This window comes from Trachurus trachurus, assembly GCF_905171665.1.
Source record: "Trachurus trachurus genome assembly, chromosome: 24".
Lineage (NCBI taxonomy): Eukaryota > Metazoa > Chordata > Actinopteri > Carangiformes > Carangidae > Trachurus > Trachurus trachurus.
The window spans coordinates 19,278,648-19,293,650 of NC_139910.1; the positions used below are offsets into that span (position 1 = coordinate 19,278,648).

The following is a 15,003-nucleotide window of genomic DNA, read 5'->3' on the forward strand; positions in this document are numbered from 1 at the left end:
AACCCTACAAAACCTTGCAGTTCTGCAGTTTTTGTCACTTATACACCCTGATTTTTGTCTCTAGTTTTAAGGGTCTTGTGGTGGATCTGGAGGAAGGAAACCTTGTGAAGCTTGCTGAAGATGGAACTGTCCTGCGGTATGCATTTTACATGAAATCAATTTGATCAGCCTGCCCGAACATCTCCTCACTGTCTTTGCGCAGCTTGGCATGGTTTTTCATGGATATTTAATGTAAAAATAATAATATCAAGTTATTTTTCTTGCTTGATTAGAGCGACACATGGAACCAATGACCTCAGTACAGATGAGATCATCAAACATTATGGTCCAAAAAGGGAGTGGAAGCACTTCAATAGCCTCAATACCTCCTTCACAAGATCTGGTATAATGTTTATATGTGTCTTTATACAGTACCTGTACCTGAATGCATTCACTAGATTTCATGCAGATTGTGATCTTTTGTTTTGGTCTTTGCAGCAAATTACTACTTCTATGATAACTACTTTGATCTACCTGGGGCCCTTCTCTGTGGAAGAGTTGTGGATATGTTGCATAAGGTAATATATGATAAGAACTGCGTGTCTATATATTAACGGTACATTCATGTGAATAAAACATGTCAAAGTGTAACTTTTTATCTTTGTGTGAACAGCGAGGAAATGAGGTGAATTCAGATTTTTGGAAAGACATGGTCGCTGCCATCGATCACAATTACAACACATCTGCATTCAAAGGTAAGCCTCTGCTTCAAGGACCCATACTGTAAGGAAGAACAGACACAATACACAGATATTCTTTTTCAGACTAGAACTTTTATTCTGTGTTTTGGTCAGCAAGTGGTACATAACTTAAGACATCCAATGGGACATAGTTTGGAAAAAAAATGCAGTTTGAATTTCTCGTTCTGTGTTTTTCTTTTTTTTTTGCTGGTCACAGTGCTTGTGAGAATGTGCTGATCTTCAATAACATAGTACAAAAGTTTTGTGTGTCTTTTGTATGTATATTACAGGAAAAAATTCTTAAACAACAGACATCAATAAAAACAAACACAAATAAAAGACGTGCTGTAAATGTTACAGGCAGTTGTAGAGCACCACTTAAAACATCTTATGATATGGTTTAATGTCTCTTAAAATTGCCAATGCACACACAAGATGAAATGGGGAACCTGATCTATTTGAAGCGTATATTTTAACATTTTACTCAGCATTAATACCTCTGTTAGTCAAATCATTTGTTAGAAATTTGAAATCTTTTTCAAGATTTGAATGAGGCAGTTAAACTAGCAAAAAGAAAATACAACCATACTTATTATTTAATCTTCAGCCTCAATTTGGAATTTTGTCATCAATTTCTCGGCGTAGCTGAATGTTTGTAAGGCTTTGAGGTTTATTTGGATTTGTGAAATCACGTTGAGGCAATCAAGAACCCAGAGAAAGCACAGTGAACATTTTCTGCAGCAAAAATGCCATTACTCTCCTCATCAGGGACCTGGATATAGACTCTGTCACCAGGATGCAGCATGAGAACAGCACTGCCTGACATCTGATCCAGGAAGCCCTTGTTGTACTCATCATAGGTGAAAACAACTGGTTCCTGATTTTTGTAGAGGGCCACCAATGCATTAGCACCATTGACATGGATGTGATAGCTGAAATAGTAGAGGCCTGGGATCTGGCAAGTGAACACACCACTGTGAGGGTCATAATGCTGCTCCCCATTGTACAGAACCTGGCTGAACTGAATGGGAGTTGCAGCTGGGGGGTAGGCTGTGGTTAGCACAGCACTGAATGCAGACATGGGGGCCTTCATCATCTCATGAGACATCACAACCTCGTGGGACTTGATTGGCATGCTCTTTTCATGGTGGTAGATCACCTCTCCTGGGGGGCCAGGGGCACCAGGAGGGCCGGAGGGGCCAGGAAGACCATCTGTTCCTCTTGCACCTGGAATTCCAGGTGGACCTTGAGGACCAGAAACACCCTTAGCTGTTAAGCCAGCTGGGCCAGGTGTGCCTGGCATACCTGGATGGCCCTTAAGTCCAGCGGGACCGGATTGACCGGGGGCTCCGACTGGTCCCATGGGTCCTGGCCTTCCATTCTCGCCACTTTTTCCTGGTGATCCTGGCATACCTGGGTGTCCTTTTGCTCCTTGAGCACCATTTCCACCAGGGATTCCTGGGGAACCAGTGTGGCCCTGTGAACCCTTTTGACCCTGAGGACCATTATGACCTGAAAGTCCTTGTGGACCAACTGCACCGGGAACACCTGGTTTTCCAGTGAAACCCTGAGCTCCTTGGTCACCTTTGGTTCCCCTTGGGCCAGGTGCACCAACCATACCAATGTCGCCTTTGGGTCCTACTGGGCCTCCCTCACCTTGGAAGCCTCTTGCACCCTGTGGACCAGCTGGGCCAATAGGACCAGGGGCACCGGGCTGACCAGTATAACCAGTTGGGCCTGGCTCTCCCTTTTGACCAGTGGTTCCTGAAGAGCCTGGGGATCCTCTGCTGCCTGGTATTCCAGGTTCACCTGTTTTGCCAACACCTGGCATGCCAGGGGAGCCTGGCTGACCAGCTGGACCCTGTGGACCTTTAGCCCCCATAGGTCCAGGCATACCTGGTGTACCATTCTGACCTGGTTTTCCTGATGCTCCAATGCCTGGAGCCCCAGTGTGACCCTTTGGCCCTGGCATACCCGTTGCCCCAGGAGCACCATCTCTTCCAGGCATACCACTCTTGCCAGGTTCTCCAGGATAGCCAGTGGCACCAGATTTACCGACTCCAGGTTTACCAGGCATACCACTTGGACCCATTGGTCCGACTTGGCCAGGTGCTCCTTGAACCCCAGGAACCCCAATACCTCTCTCTCCTTTGTTCCCAGGAATACCAGGAATACCAGGGTGTCCCTTAAGGCCAGGCTCTCCTCTGTGCCCCATTGCTCCAGGAATGCCACCTGGTCCAGGTTTTCCAACAGAAGTGAGTCCCGCAGGTCCAGGTGACCCAGGTGAACCAGGTGAACCCCTGGGACCCATTGCTCCAGTTGCGCCATGTGCACCTCTGTCACCAGGGATGCCAGGGGTACCTGGTTTTCCAGGTCCACCTGGGGTCCCAGGTTTACCTGCTTGAGAGTAGCCAGCAGGTCCAGGAGATCCAGGTGGTCCTGGTGGTCCTTGATGTCCTACACCACTCTTTCCAGGAGCTCCAGGTGGTCCCATTGGGCCTGGTTCACCTGGAGGACCTTGAGGACCTTGTTCGCCTGCAACAGCTAAGGGAATACAGGAACACAGATACACGTTGATTATTTCAGTAACATGATGCACAGATTATGTAACAAGTATCTTTGCAAGATCACTGTCAGTTTGTCTCATGAGCTTTGATGAAAAAATAGCACATCCACATGATGCTATACATGATTTTGGAAAATACATAAGAGGCATACAACAAGGGGGTGGTGTGCATATGATCAACAAATGACATTTTGAACCACTTTCTCCACATTCTCTGACTCCTTGTGCCTTTTCAATACCTTACATAATATGCCGCTACAATCCTTGAATTACCCAAAGACTGGTACTCTATAGATTAGACAAAAAACTACCTTAAAACACCACTCGTGAGTGGGTTGAGAATACTGTACTCCCTTTTTGTCTCCACAGTATAGTCCTTCCAGCACCATTTGTCTGAGGTGATGATTTCACCAAGCTTACATCTACTGGCAGGAGACCGAGTACACTAGCTTCTGTACATTTCAGGTCAATTTGCCCACACTGTGCTGCACCCTTTAATTTCCTGCACTGCCCATGGCTGTGAATGTATAGTTAGTGGTCTGCAAGTTTTCAACATCATCTTGATGCATTTCCTGCCACATAGCATAGAGTTTTAGGGCAAGGTCAGATGAATGCATGGGTTTGCACTAAACTGGCATGCAAAGTCAAATTGTTATTTTACTGGAGGTTATTGCTCAGTATTCTGTATCACTAAAGTCAACATAAGGAAAAACCAACATTTGACCTTTGAGACATTTTTTTCTGTCTTTAAAAAAAAAACTCAGACAAGATGATTTTTCACGTCATTGCATTTATGAAGTGCAACTTGTGAGATGAACCATACATTTAGCTAGTTAGCCTCAGTTCTTTATGTTGTCCAAATGTGATATAAACTTAACTTCATTTTATGTTTAGTCACAATCTTAGAAAATGTATGTTTGAGACTACTGATGTAAACATTGGTAGCTATATTAGGAACATAGGTAGGACTTTGATATTGCAATAAAAATATGTATAATAGTGTTTATAATAAGAGTACAGGAACTATCTTAATTTTTGAGCCATACACAAACAGCATCTTTGCTGTCACATTCCTTCATGCACCATAATGCTGGATGTGTTATTGCCAAGTGTGACCGAATCTCAGAGACAAATGTTGTAGTGTTGACCTCTCTTTTCAAATGGTGTGGAGGGAGGAAGATGCTTTGTCAAAGGCTGTAATTTTCAAACCACATAAGGCCGTGCCTGAAACCCTACAGGGGATTTCTGTGCCAGAACTGGACCTTGTGGCAGCCAGGAACACCACAAACTGGAGGTGAAGATGTTGTCCTCAGGCGTTGACCCAGGAGCTGACATTCAAAGGTTACACGTGCACTTATTGCACTTAGAATTGGTTTACTGCCATCATCTTTTCTCAGTTTATGTTGTTTGTGAGTCATTTTATTTTGCTGTCTTTATTTAGGAAAAAAAGCAGCTTTACTATCTTGACTGCCGAGTGACGTTCCAGTAAATTTGCTGTGGTTTGTCGTGTTTACTGTCTGAACTTGACAGAGCATTTCTCCGCAGTCTGTGTTGTTTTGTTTTTTTTAATTCTTATTGTGTGGTGAGATTTTAATACCACAAAGCAGTTTGTCAGGGCGTGCCTTCTGCAACGTGGTAACAACATCTGTTTTGGAGATCTGACAAATTTGAGTTCTCATTGACGATTTTCTGCTCTATTTTTATGTGGAGGCTCATATTCAAACCACATCAGAAACCCTCAAAAACAAAACTAGGGAAATAAATTCTCAGCTCAACTATTTTAAACACAATCTCATGCATCATCCTGGTGGTTACACCATCGCCACTGCTTTGGGTTTTCTCCTATTACGCATTGAAAACTATTACTTATCTCGAACACAAGTGCTCTTTTAGAGCTATACCCCACCTCACAGTTACATACAGATCTACACATTCACAGCAGTTCGACACTTCAACCATGGCCTTTTGCTCTCAACCAACGAGTCGCAGCACCGGACCGCTGGGCGAGCACCTTGATTACACTTAATGAAGGAGGGTGTTGCCAAGCTGCATTTGAGTAAAATTTAGCAAAAGGTCAAAGGGGTTGTGATGATGATGGTGAGGGTGATGACAGGAATTCAGATTAGTGATTTAAGTTACAGGTGTAATTTGATTTGAATGTGTCACAGTACGAGTCTGTGTGCATGGCTTATTTAAAATAAAAAAAAAATAAAAAAAAACACACAGTTACATTCAGTTGTAGGCTCTAACTCTCCAGTTCTTACTTTTTGCCATTAAACATCTTTGGAACATACTGTTGCTTTTCAGCATATACAGTATACAGTATATACAATATAATTATAATTAGAAATCTGTCAGACTGTGTCCAATGAATTCCAGTCAATGTGTAATTTAATTTAATATAATTTAAAGTGATTTTTGGTACTCCTTTTTTGCAGTTTAAATTGTTTGTATTTGTATCTAACCTTTAAGCAGAAACTGATGGATTACAAAGCTGATGAGCCCTGAACGCTGCCTGCAGTGATATGAGCTGAAGAATTGTCTTGGTGCTGTACTGTAGGAGCTTAAATATCATACAAAAAATAAATATATGCAGGATTTTAATTCTGTCCCTGCTTATCTTTATCTATATTAACTGCAGCTTGTTTGTACATGAACCATTCTTGTGTGAAATTTCTATGCATGACTCACCATGACTCTTAACGGGGTAGTGCGCCTTGGTTACTTTTGGCACATGGTAGTACCTATCAGGGGTCGCCTCAGCCAGGGCTAGGAGGACGAGGACGAGACTTGTTACCCTCAGGTCCATCTTGCGAAGCAAAACCTGCAAAGACAAAAATCAGTATATGAGAAGAAGTGTTGGTCTTTGTCTCCAATGTCAGTCAGAATTCCAGGACCTTGCATGATAAATGAGTGAGTGGCAGAGCACAGATGCTGCAGCACTTGTCCCACATTAAACTGGCACATTAAGTTAATTTAGGCGATTGTTGAAAAGTGAGCATCTAGCATAACAATTGTCTATATCAACTCTGGCAAAAGTGTTTTTTTTTCTGGGGCAAAGTTCTGACACAATGAAAGATTCTGTCTCAGAGTTAACGCAGCAGGAGCACATGGCTCATTACACTTGTAACTCCTGCAGCCCTCCAGCATCAACCAACCCCTCAGTGAGAGTTTGGCTGCAGCTGGGAGTTCCCCACTGCACTGACCTGGAGTCAGAGAAACAAACAAACAAAAAAAAGCCATCTTACCGGGAAGGTTTATGCTCCAAAGAAACAGTCGGGGGGTCGGGAGGCTGCTGTCCCGAGACTTTGCTGCTATATCCTTTAGTTTGTGGAGCCTTGCTGTCTTAGTGGCAGCTGCTGCTTCCCAGGGCACTGGGCTCAAGGAATTTATACTGAGCCACTCTTCCAGCATCTTGAAGGATCTACCTCATGTCCGAGGCCACTCCCTACTCTGATGTCATCTTTAATGATGGGTGCCATGTCCTCAGGAGGCATGCCACTTCAGGGTGATGCCCCCCCTCCACTCTCTCTTTTGATGTGGTTCTCTCTGTCTGCAGCAGTGAGGGGATTCCTGTCTGATTCCCTATTGTGTGACATTTTCAAGTTCATTTCTGGATTTCTCTTATTTCGGTGACCTGTCGTTCAATGTGTGGCAAATCTTTAACATTAACTTTGTTTATTCCGTGTTACATGTGACAACTTAATCACTGTTTGCACTTTCTGAGAGATGAGTCAGGATCGTTAAACAGTCTCTCCTTTCTTTTTTGAGCCATTTTAGCTGCTCAAACATAGGTGTTTTTTTTTTTTTTTGTTAGTTAGTTAGTTAAAAGAGGCTTGTGACCGGGTGTTTTCCTGGAAAAGTAAAGACTATGTGAGTCTGGCAATATTTTCCTCTGGTCCAAAGACAGTGAGGCTGTGGTAGAGGACAGACACCAAAATGGCTGTTTTCCCTCAGTTTTGGTTAAATCTGAAAAGACACTCAGCTTTTAATAGATGCTGGATGGTTTCATTTTAATCTGTAAATTCTGGGTTTGAAAGATATGGTTCACAAATTTAGGTTCACCCTTAAACCTTCCACCAATTTCATTGGTTTACAAATTTAAATTTCACATCGTAAAACCTCTTATAATAATCCCAGGCATATTGTCTTTGGGACTTTGTGAAACTGGCATGTGGTCACCTGCATTGACCCACAGTGCAGCTTTAAGACACCAGGAGGCAGAAGTGAGGTTTTAAACTGCTTGGTCCTGTGAGGAGACTCTGGTCTGCAGAGTGAGAGCAGTAGAACAGCTTGGAGCACTGACAGATGCATTGCTATTTATCAGAGCTGAACAATTAATCAATTAAGATGTCATTTCAATTGCAATATCCAAATGACAGGATCTGCCATCAGTGCTTCCATAGATGAAACATTGTGGGGTTACAAAGACACCAAAGGACCACTATTCATATTCTCCTGATGCAAGGAAACATGCTTGTTTGATACAGAGCCCAGAAAAAATCCCATTATCATAATTTTCTTGTTTTCTCACAGAAAAAGTTTTTTTTCCCCTCACTTTAACCATGACTCATATCACAACCATTGCCCCCTAATATATTCCTTTGATGACACATATACATATCTTATGATATCAAGTCTCAAGGTTTTTGTAGAATAAAATACAGTAATGTAGCCCTGTTTAAATGGTACTGAATTATGGTTAATTTAGACATTTATTAGACATTTACCGTCATTCAACAGACATTTAAGGGAAAGTGCTCAGAATTCTGTGCATCAAATTTCTCTCATATTTTCCTTGTCTCTCTCGCAAGTTGCAACACATAAACACATAAAACCAACCAGCTAACCTGCGTTAAAACAGTTTCTAAGCATTTGTTACTTTATGCATTATAAAGATTAGCTTCTATGATGGTCTTACTTGGTGGGTTGTGATTTATCATTAAGAAAACAAAACAGTTGTAAAATTAAGCCAGAGAGACAGTTAAGTGAAAAAAAGAAAGCCTTCAAATCCTGTTTATTCATCTCTCTTGATAATGTTTTTAAAAGGTTTAAATGTTTAAAAAAAGGTTTTTTAGTAAGTTTATATTAAAATCTGTCTTCTCTGTAAAACATAAAAATATTTTTGACGACTCATGAACTCATAAATTCAGCCACATGCTATTTTGTGTGCTAGCTAACCACAGCTATCACATAAAACTGCACTTGACTGCTGGCTGGTGCAGAAAGGCATTACAGTAGAAAGTCAATGTGTCACTGTTACTTTAAAGGTGCCCTGTGTCACTTTTTGTTGTTAACAAAAATAGCATTTCTCAAGTTGTATGTAATTTATTAAACCATCACAATTACTCCAGAGCTGTTTAATTAAGGTAAAAATGTGGTGTAGTTAAGCTAAAAATCCTGCATATTTCCTCTTTGAACTATCAACAGTAGTAACTATACTGTGTCACCCACATATACAGTTTAGGTAAGTTTGTTTCCAAAATGTCTCACCATGCCTTTTTGTGCAGCAGCAGCAGCACATTTTAAGTTCCCTCTTTGGTATTTACATCATATATCATAAGCAACCAAAATGTGTCAGAATGTAGCACTCTGGACACTTCACTGTGTCACCAGAGGTCTCTTCACATGGTGGCTGGAAAGGAATAATTAGACGTTCGAAGCAAAATGCTCATCTGCTATCTTGGAGATTTAGACGAGAACATGGAAACCACTCTCATGGCTGGACTGGACACTAAATATAAATCTCCAGCCACAAGCTAGTTAGCTTAGCTTTACCAATAGAATGTGGTGAGAAGCAGTGAGTCTGTCTCTGTCTAGTCTCTGGCTGGTCCGCCTATGATTCTGCGATCAGAGAAAAAAACGCTCCGGCCGTTTGGAATTCTTTCAACCAGTCACAATCGTTGTGGTCGGCGCCGTAGCAACGCCGTAGCAACGGCGCGCTTGCAAAATATTGCCGGTTGGAAACTGGATTTCGGTCCGCGGTGTAACGACGGTCGGCAACCGTTGACGGATATTTATTATTTTGTTCGGTTTAACGGCGGTTGGCAACCGCTGACGGATATGTATTCTTCTGTTCGGTTCATGTGACACGGATGTATAATAGATCCATAGTTCGGTTCCTGTTGTTGTTTGTTGATGTTTCCCTTTACCAGGCGGACTGTGAAAGCTGCAGCACGGAGGCGGGACTTCCGCCGGGTGGCTCGTTCCGACCAATCAGAGGCTAATCGCAGCAACACACTTCCGTCAGGCCAGACTAGTCTCTGTCTAAAGATCACAAAATCCAACACTTAGCCTACAGCACTTTTTCAAAAAAGTTTTTGTTATAAATTTTCTGTCATGAATATTTGTGATGCTCAGCCTGAATCTGCGTACACACCAAAAAATGACATACAAAGTCAACGGCATGATGCAACATCCCGTTTGAGGCCGCAACAGAAGGGGCGTGACTTGTCGCTCCAGGAGCCGACTAGCATGTCGCACTTATTTAAAATATTCAAACTCAGCGACAAGTCCACAACAGCCAATCAGCTTCAACAAAGCACTAGTGAGCCTCAGGTAGCGCGGGAAACAGCCATCATCAAGGCGCAGTTCCTGGAGACGGCAGTGAACGTCTAGCTGCGTGCGCCTCCGCAGGATGTTGCACATTGTCGCTTTGGTGTGTACACAGCTTAACAGTAACATAAGCAAAAACATCAGCTAATTCAATGAATGTAGTGCAACATTTGTTTCAAAATAAGATGAAACTTTTTAGATATACAGAAAGGGAGTTCAGATATAAAGTACAAGATGATAAAGGAATAAAAGGTTCCTTAAAGGAATAAAAGGTTGATGTTTGAATGTAATGTTGAATGTAGGTAGATTTTGCTTGCGTAGCAACAAGGACGTATCATTGTGATCGTCATCAACCTTAAATCTACAGTCTTGATTGGTGCAGTGACTATGTAATAGATGTGCGGTTTGGAAAAGCCTTCCCCTCCCTCTGGCCGTATCATTTAAACTGCCAACGTCGCAGCAGCCGCAGATGAGCCGTGGGCACCTTTGGTAAACTCTTTGAATTAAATGACAGAGTAGTGTGGGGGGTGGAGTCAACATTTAACAACTTTCTAAACTACAGATATGGCGCTGCATCTCACCATGAAAGTGGCTGTAACCGCAGTGAGGCAGTCATGCCTTTTATATCATTTAGATCACTTTTTTTTTTTTTTTTTTGGTGTGTCAGAATTAATGTCTCCTGAACTAAATCTGGCCAGTGTGAGGTTTAATGTAAACGGTTACTTAGATTGAAATGCTGTTTCTGGGGAAGCTGTGTACAGCATACGGCAGTCACAGTGCATAAACATGTAATTAGAAAGGGAGATGAACTGTATGGAATGCAACACTGACAGAGTATGATATGGACTTGTCCTCTTTCTCTCTGCCCCTGAGGACAGTGTGGGTGGTATTTCTGGGAAGGGTCGTCTCGTCTGTAACCATTGTTTTGTCCTTGCAAACTACTTCACGTGCTGCTGCTGAACTTCAGACGTGACTTAATGTGACTTAAGTGGCTTTAATTACCTCTGGTGATGACGGGCTGTCCCCCAACATGTTCAGCCTCTGATTTCCACATTATCTTGATAAATGCACAAATTCAAGTTACATCTGTGTTTAAATGACCCTGAATAAATATATTTTTCACCTTGGTCACTCTATAGAGGATCAAATTGATTTCAGAGAACACTTTTATTAAAAAAAAAAAAAAAAAGAGGAAAAAGCCAACCCTCTAATGCTAGAGTCCAAAGAAAAATGAAGCAAGCAGATATTGGCCAAGATCATCTATCCATTTTTTGAGTGGATATACAGTAATATTTCAGATGGATCTGGTGAAATTGCACAAATGTGTCTGGTCACTTCGGGCTGGCACAATAAGCCATAAATGAAACATAAACATATTATCACTTTCTACATTTTTTATGTCATTTTTATTCATGTAATATCAAGGAATGTTAGTCACACACAGCAACATTAGCATTTATTTCTGTCAGGTGTTGTGGTCTGCACCAGTTGCAGCTAAACAGCATTTTGATGAGAATGAATTAAATTTACATATGAAAGAGCTAAAATACATGATGCATATAATAATACATAACATAGCACATTCCCATTATTTAACATTTTGTTGAAAACTTCTATACTGTAATATTTACACGGATACAGGTAAATCTGTGTTAAACTTGTATCTGTAGCTAATAGTGAGCTTTAGTTGAATGTTGAGAGTTCATTCTCAACCTTGAAACCAGTGAACAATCTCACCACAAGGCCCATTAAGCAGCTGTTCTGGAGCTTTCCATTAAGTGATCTGTGTGAGCCGATGGAGTTGCCCATTTGTTATTGGTTTAAGTAGTACGTTTTCGGTGAGCCTAAAAATTGAGGTTCAAAGTTCATTCTTGGCTTTGGAAATAGCAGTTGAGATCCCCCTTTTTTTCTTTTGCTTTGTTATTATGATAATTGCGGCTGTGTTGTTGTCTTATAGGTTGATTCCCCCTTGGTCTAAAGAGCAAAGATTTCTTCCAGCAGGAATCTACAGTGTGGAGTTGTTGTCTGTATATTAGTATAACTTTGGGCAACAAATTGAATCAAAGGCAGCTGGACTTGTATTTGTCTAGGAAGACGTTTGGTCTCTTATCCAATTTATTATTATATTTCTGGTCTTTGGACCATCCTGTCCCTATGTGGCTCCAGAGACTTGAGGATGCCATGGTGTCTGAGAGAGAGGAGAAAATAATTGCAGGTTGATGTACCTAAGCCAGCAGGGAAGAGTGGAAAGCAGGAGCTAAAGATAGAGCGCTTGAGATGGGAAGTGACGGCGGCTCAGATTTAACGTTTTAATAAACCAAATACGCCACTAAGAGGCACTTAGAGCTTTATGAATGGAAGGACTGAAGCTTGACCTCCTGGATGTGTGTTGGCTGCAATTATAGGGACCCAAACACAAAAATCATGGTTGGAAGTTTGACCAACCTGAGGCTGACTGTAATTCAGAATAGCAACCAAAAGCCCTCACTGCATCCATCTGGATTTTCTTTTCTTTTTTTCAGCTCGACAAGATCTCGCCCAAGTCATTATAAAATTATGGAAAGGCTGGTCTCTTGAGAAAAAGAATTAAAGCCAGAGACGCAGAGTTTTTACGGTTACCAAATCAGATTTTGCTTTAATTTAAGGATTTATTTTAGGAGCAGGTAATGGGTTATTTTAAAGCCAATTATCTAAATCAAAGCTGAGTAAGTGCTATAATGACCAGTACTTTGCACTTTTACTGTACCTCCCTCACCAGCTCGTAATCATCCGCTTTTACAGGGGCGGTATTGCAATCTGTCAATCCCTGCATCTCAAGAAGATCCTTAATGCTCTCATACAGTCACACACCTGCCTCTTTGATACGATCTGATACGTTGCACATTTAACCAGCTGCAGGCAGCTGGTTAAATGTGCAAACTGTGCAGACCTGATAGGGCCAAAAGCAAAAAAAAAGGTTAGACCAATCAAAAACAAATGGATGGATGGAACAAATGGAGAATGTATAGTAAAAAACAAAAAAACACAAGTTTAAAAAGTTTTCCATGAACCTTAATTTAGGTTCAGTTCTAACAGTAACTTAAAAGTTTTACCCTGAAAGCTAATGATATTAAAGTTGACATGGTGATGTTACAGTAATTTCATTTGTAGCACCACAATGCTTATGGTGCTAACAACACTCTCAAGATTCAAAACACTTGTCCATCATAGATGAAGACATAAACAAACATTTACAGCTAACTTAGTAAGTATTAGCTTGCTGGCTGAAAGTTAGTTACAAGTTCCAGTTACATAATAGTATGCACTATGCAGTATTACATGCACCAGGGAAGGTTCTTGTAATTAAACATTTAAACAAACAACAAATTGAACAACAATTAAACAAACAGATTTGGGGAAAATATAAATATTCACACTGGAAATTAAGAGCAACTGGCCGTTTGAGGTCATTTGTATTCCAGCAGGGTGCTCTTAAAATTCACCATGTACCACCGTTTCTCAGCTCCCATACTCTACAACCACAACAAATCTGTGATGATTTCCTCCAACGACTTGTTTGCAAACTGAGAGCTACATTACCCAGTGATCTTGCTTTTCTATAAGATCTTACAACTTCCGTAAGCCCCGTAAAGCTTTTACCATCTGCTCCCTTGGTCTCAGCACCGGGAACTTGTCCAATGTACAACATTTCTCTGTCTCTTCCTTTTGCATACCCGCTCACATTCACTCCTCTGGTCTTCCAGTGTCACTGGAAGCACTGCAGACTAGGGCCTGTTGGTGACCGACTGTGGAGGCGGTGTTAGTGGTGAGAAAAAGGTGTTGGAGGCCAAACCCAACATCTTAAACAGCTACAACACTATTATGTTGATGTTTTTCTGGAAGTAGCGCTAGTGTTTACGAAATTACGCAGAGCTCAAAATAATTATGGTGGACAAAGACAAAAATGGAATGAACAACACTGACAGCTCCTGCAGACATCCGAGGCAAACATGTCGAAGTGTCATATGTACACTGTTATTTTAGAGAGTATGGAAACAGGGACTCTAAAGACAACATGTGATAGACAGAACCTCTGTTGATCCTGTCAGCTGAATCCAAGGTCTCAGCAGTTCAATGTCCACCATCTTCAAACCTTTCTCTGATCTGAGATGAGGCCAATTAGCAGCCAACGCAGAGTAAACTGGACTGACAAATCACTGACTACAGGCACGGTCAGTATGTCAGGAACTTTACCATGTTCCCAAAACTAAATCTTGTACCTAGTGGTTGCCTGTTTAACAAGAAGGTTGATCTACTTATATATCTGTTGTTTTTTCTCAGCGAGAGTGTTTGTGTTGGCTCTGCCATGTCAGACTGGTGAAACACAGTGAAATCACTATATTCAGAAGTAGGCGGACGCGGCTGTGATTGACCGTGAATGGAAACCAATAAGAGCACAGTGTTATTTTCAACCAAGTAAACAAGTGTCAAACAGACACACCTACTTGTACCAAATCCAACAGCTTTACTCTTCCCTGGTTTCATTGACATTAATGGTCTTCGGTCCACTGTTGGACTGGCCGGCCCAGAGTTCAGGTCGATTCCATTCAGACTCGACTGCTTTTCATTGTTGTCCTGGATGTTCTAATCTGAACTTTATGATTTGAGACATTAGTGTCTGAATTGGAGAAAGTCTATGTGAGTGAGCACAGACTGGAATTTTTAGATATTTTTTATTTTTCGATATTCAGCTCTAAAAATAAAAAAAATTGAAATTATCTCATGGGCAAATTGCAGGTGAATCATACACACTCACATACCGTGTGAGATTTTGACAGAAGGCTTCATCATGGAAATGACTTAATTCCCCTCGGAGCAGAACTTTACAGTCAGACGTCTGTGGCCACTATGGGGCTCAAAGGTGTGCAGTGGTGCCCTTGATGCAGGAGGCGCACGTGTCGGGGGATTTCCTCTTGGAGAAGCAAGTGCATGCAGGATTGGGAAATTCCACAGTCAAAGAGTCTGACTTCTGATAACTTTACTTTGTAATGCTGCTAATTTTAGTCTCTACTGTGGCTGCAGACCATGAGAATTTGTCTGTCTGTGGTAAAGATTCTTCAGAGTTTTCTTTAATGTGAAACTACCTCTTAGTTCCATCTTAAAGTGATAGTTCAGGTCAGGATC

At 41.5% G+C, this 15,003-nt stretch overlaps 2 protein-coding genes across 2 annotated transcripts in view; one reads left to right on the top strand and one right to left on the bottom strand.

The window, feature by feature from the left end:
- The window catches only part of nt5dc1 (5'-nucleotidase domain containing 1), a 68,295-nt gene that overhangs the window by 2,037 nt on the left and 51,255 nt on the right, over positions 1 to 15,003 (top strand). The window contains exons 3-6 of the mRNA XM_084000594.1: positions 65 to 136; positions 273 to 382; positions 478 to 557; positions 653 to 734. Of these exons, the coding sequence (XP_083856720.1) occupies positions 65 to 136; positions 273 to 382; positions 478 to 557; positions 653 to 734 (344 nt within the window). The remainder of the gene's footprint in view (positions 1 to 64; positions 137 to 272; positions 383 to 477; positions 558 to 652; positions 735 to 15,003) is intronic.
- Positions 1,408 to 6,094, bottom strand: col10a1b (collagen, type X, alpha 1b; the record flags this gene model as incomplete). The annotated part of the gene is made up of 2 exons (XM_084000593.1): positions 1,408 to 3,263; positions 5,977 to 6,094. The coding sequence occupies 2 exons, from the start codon at positions 6,092 to 6,094 to the stop codon at positions 1,408 to 1,410; spliced, it is 1,974 nt and encodes a 657-aa protein (XP_083856719.1).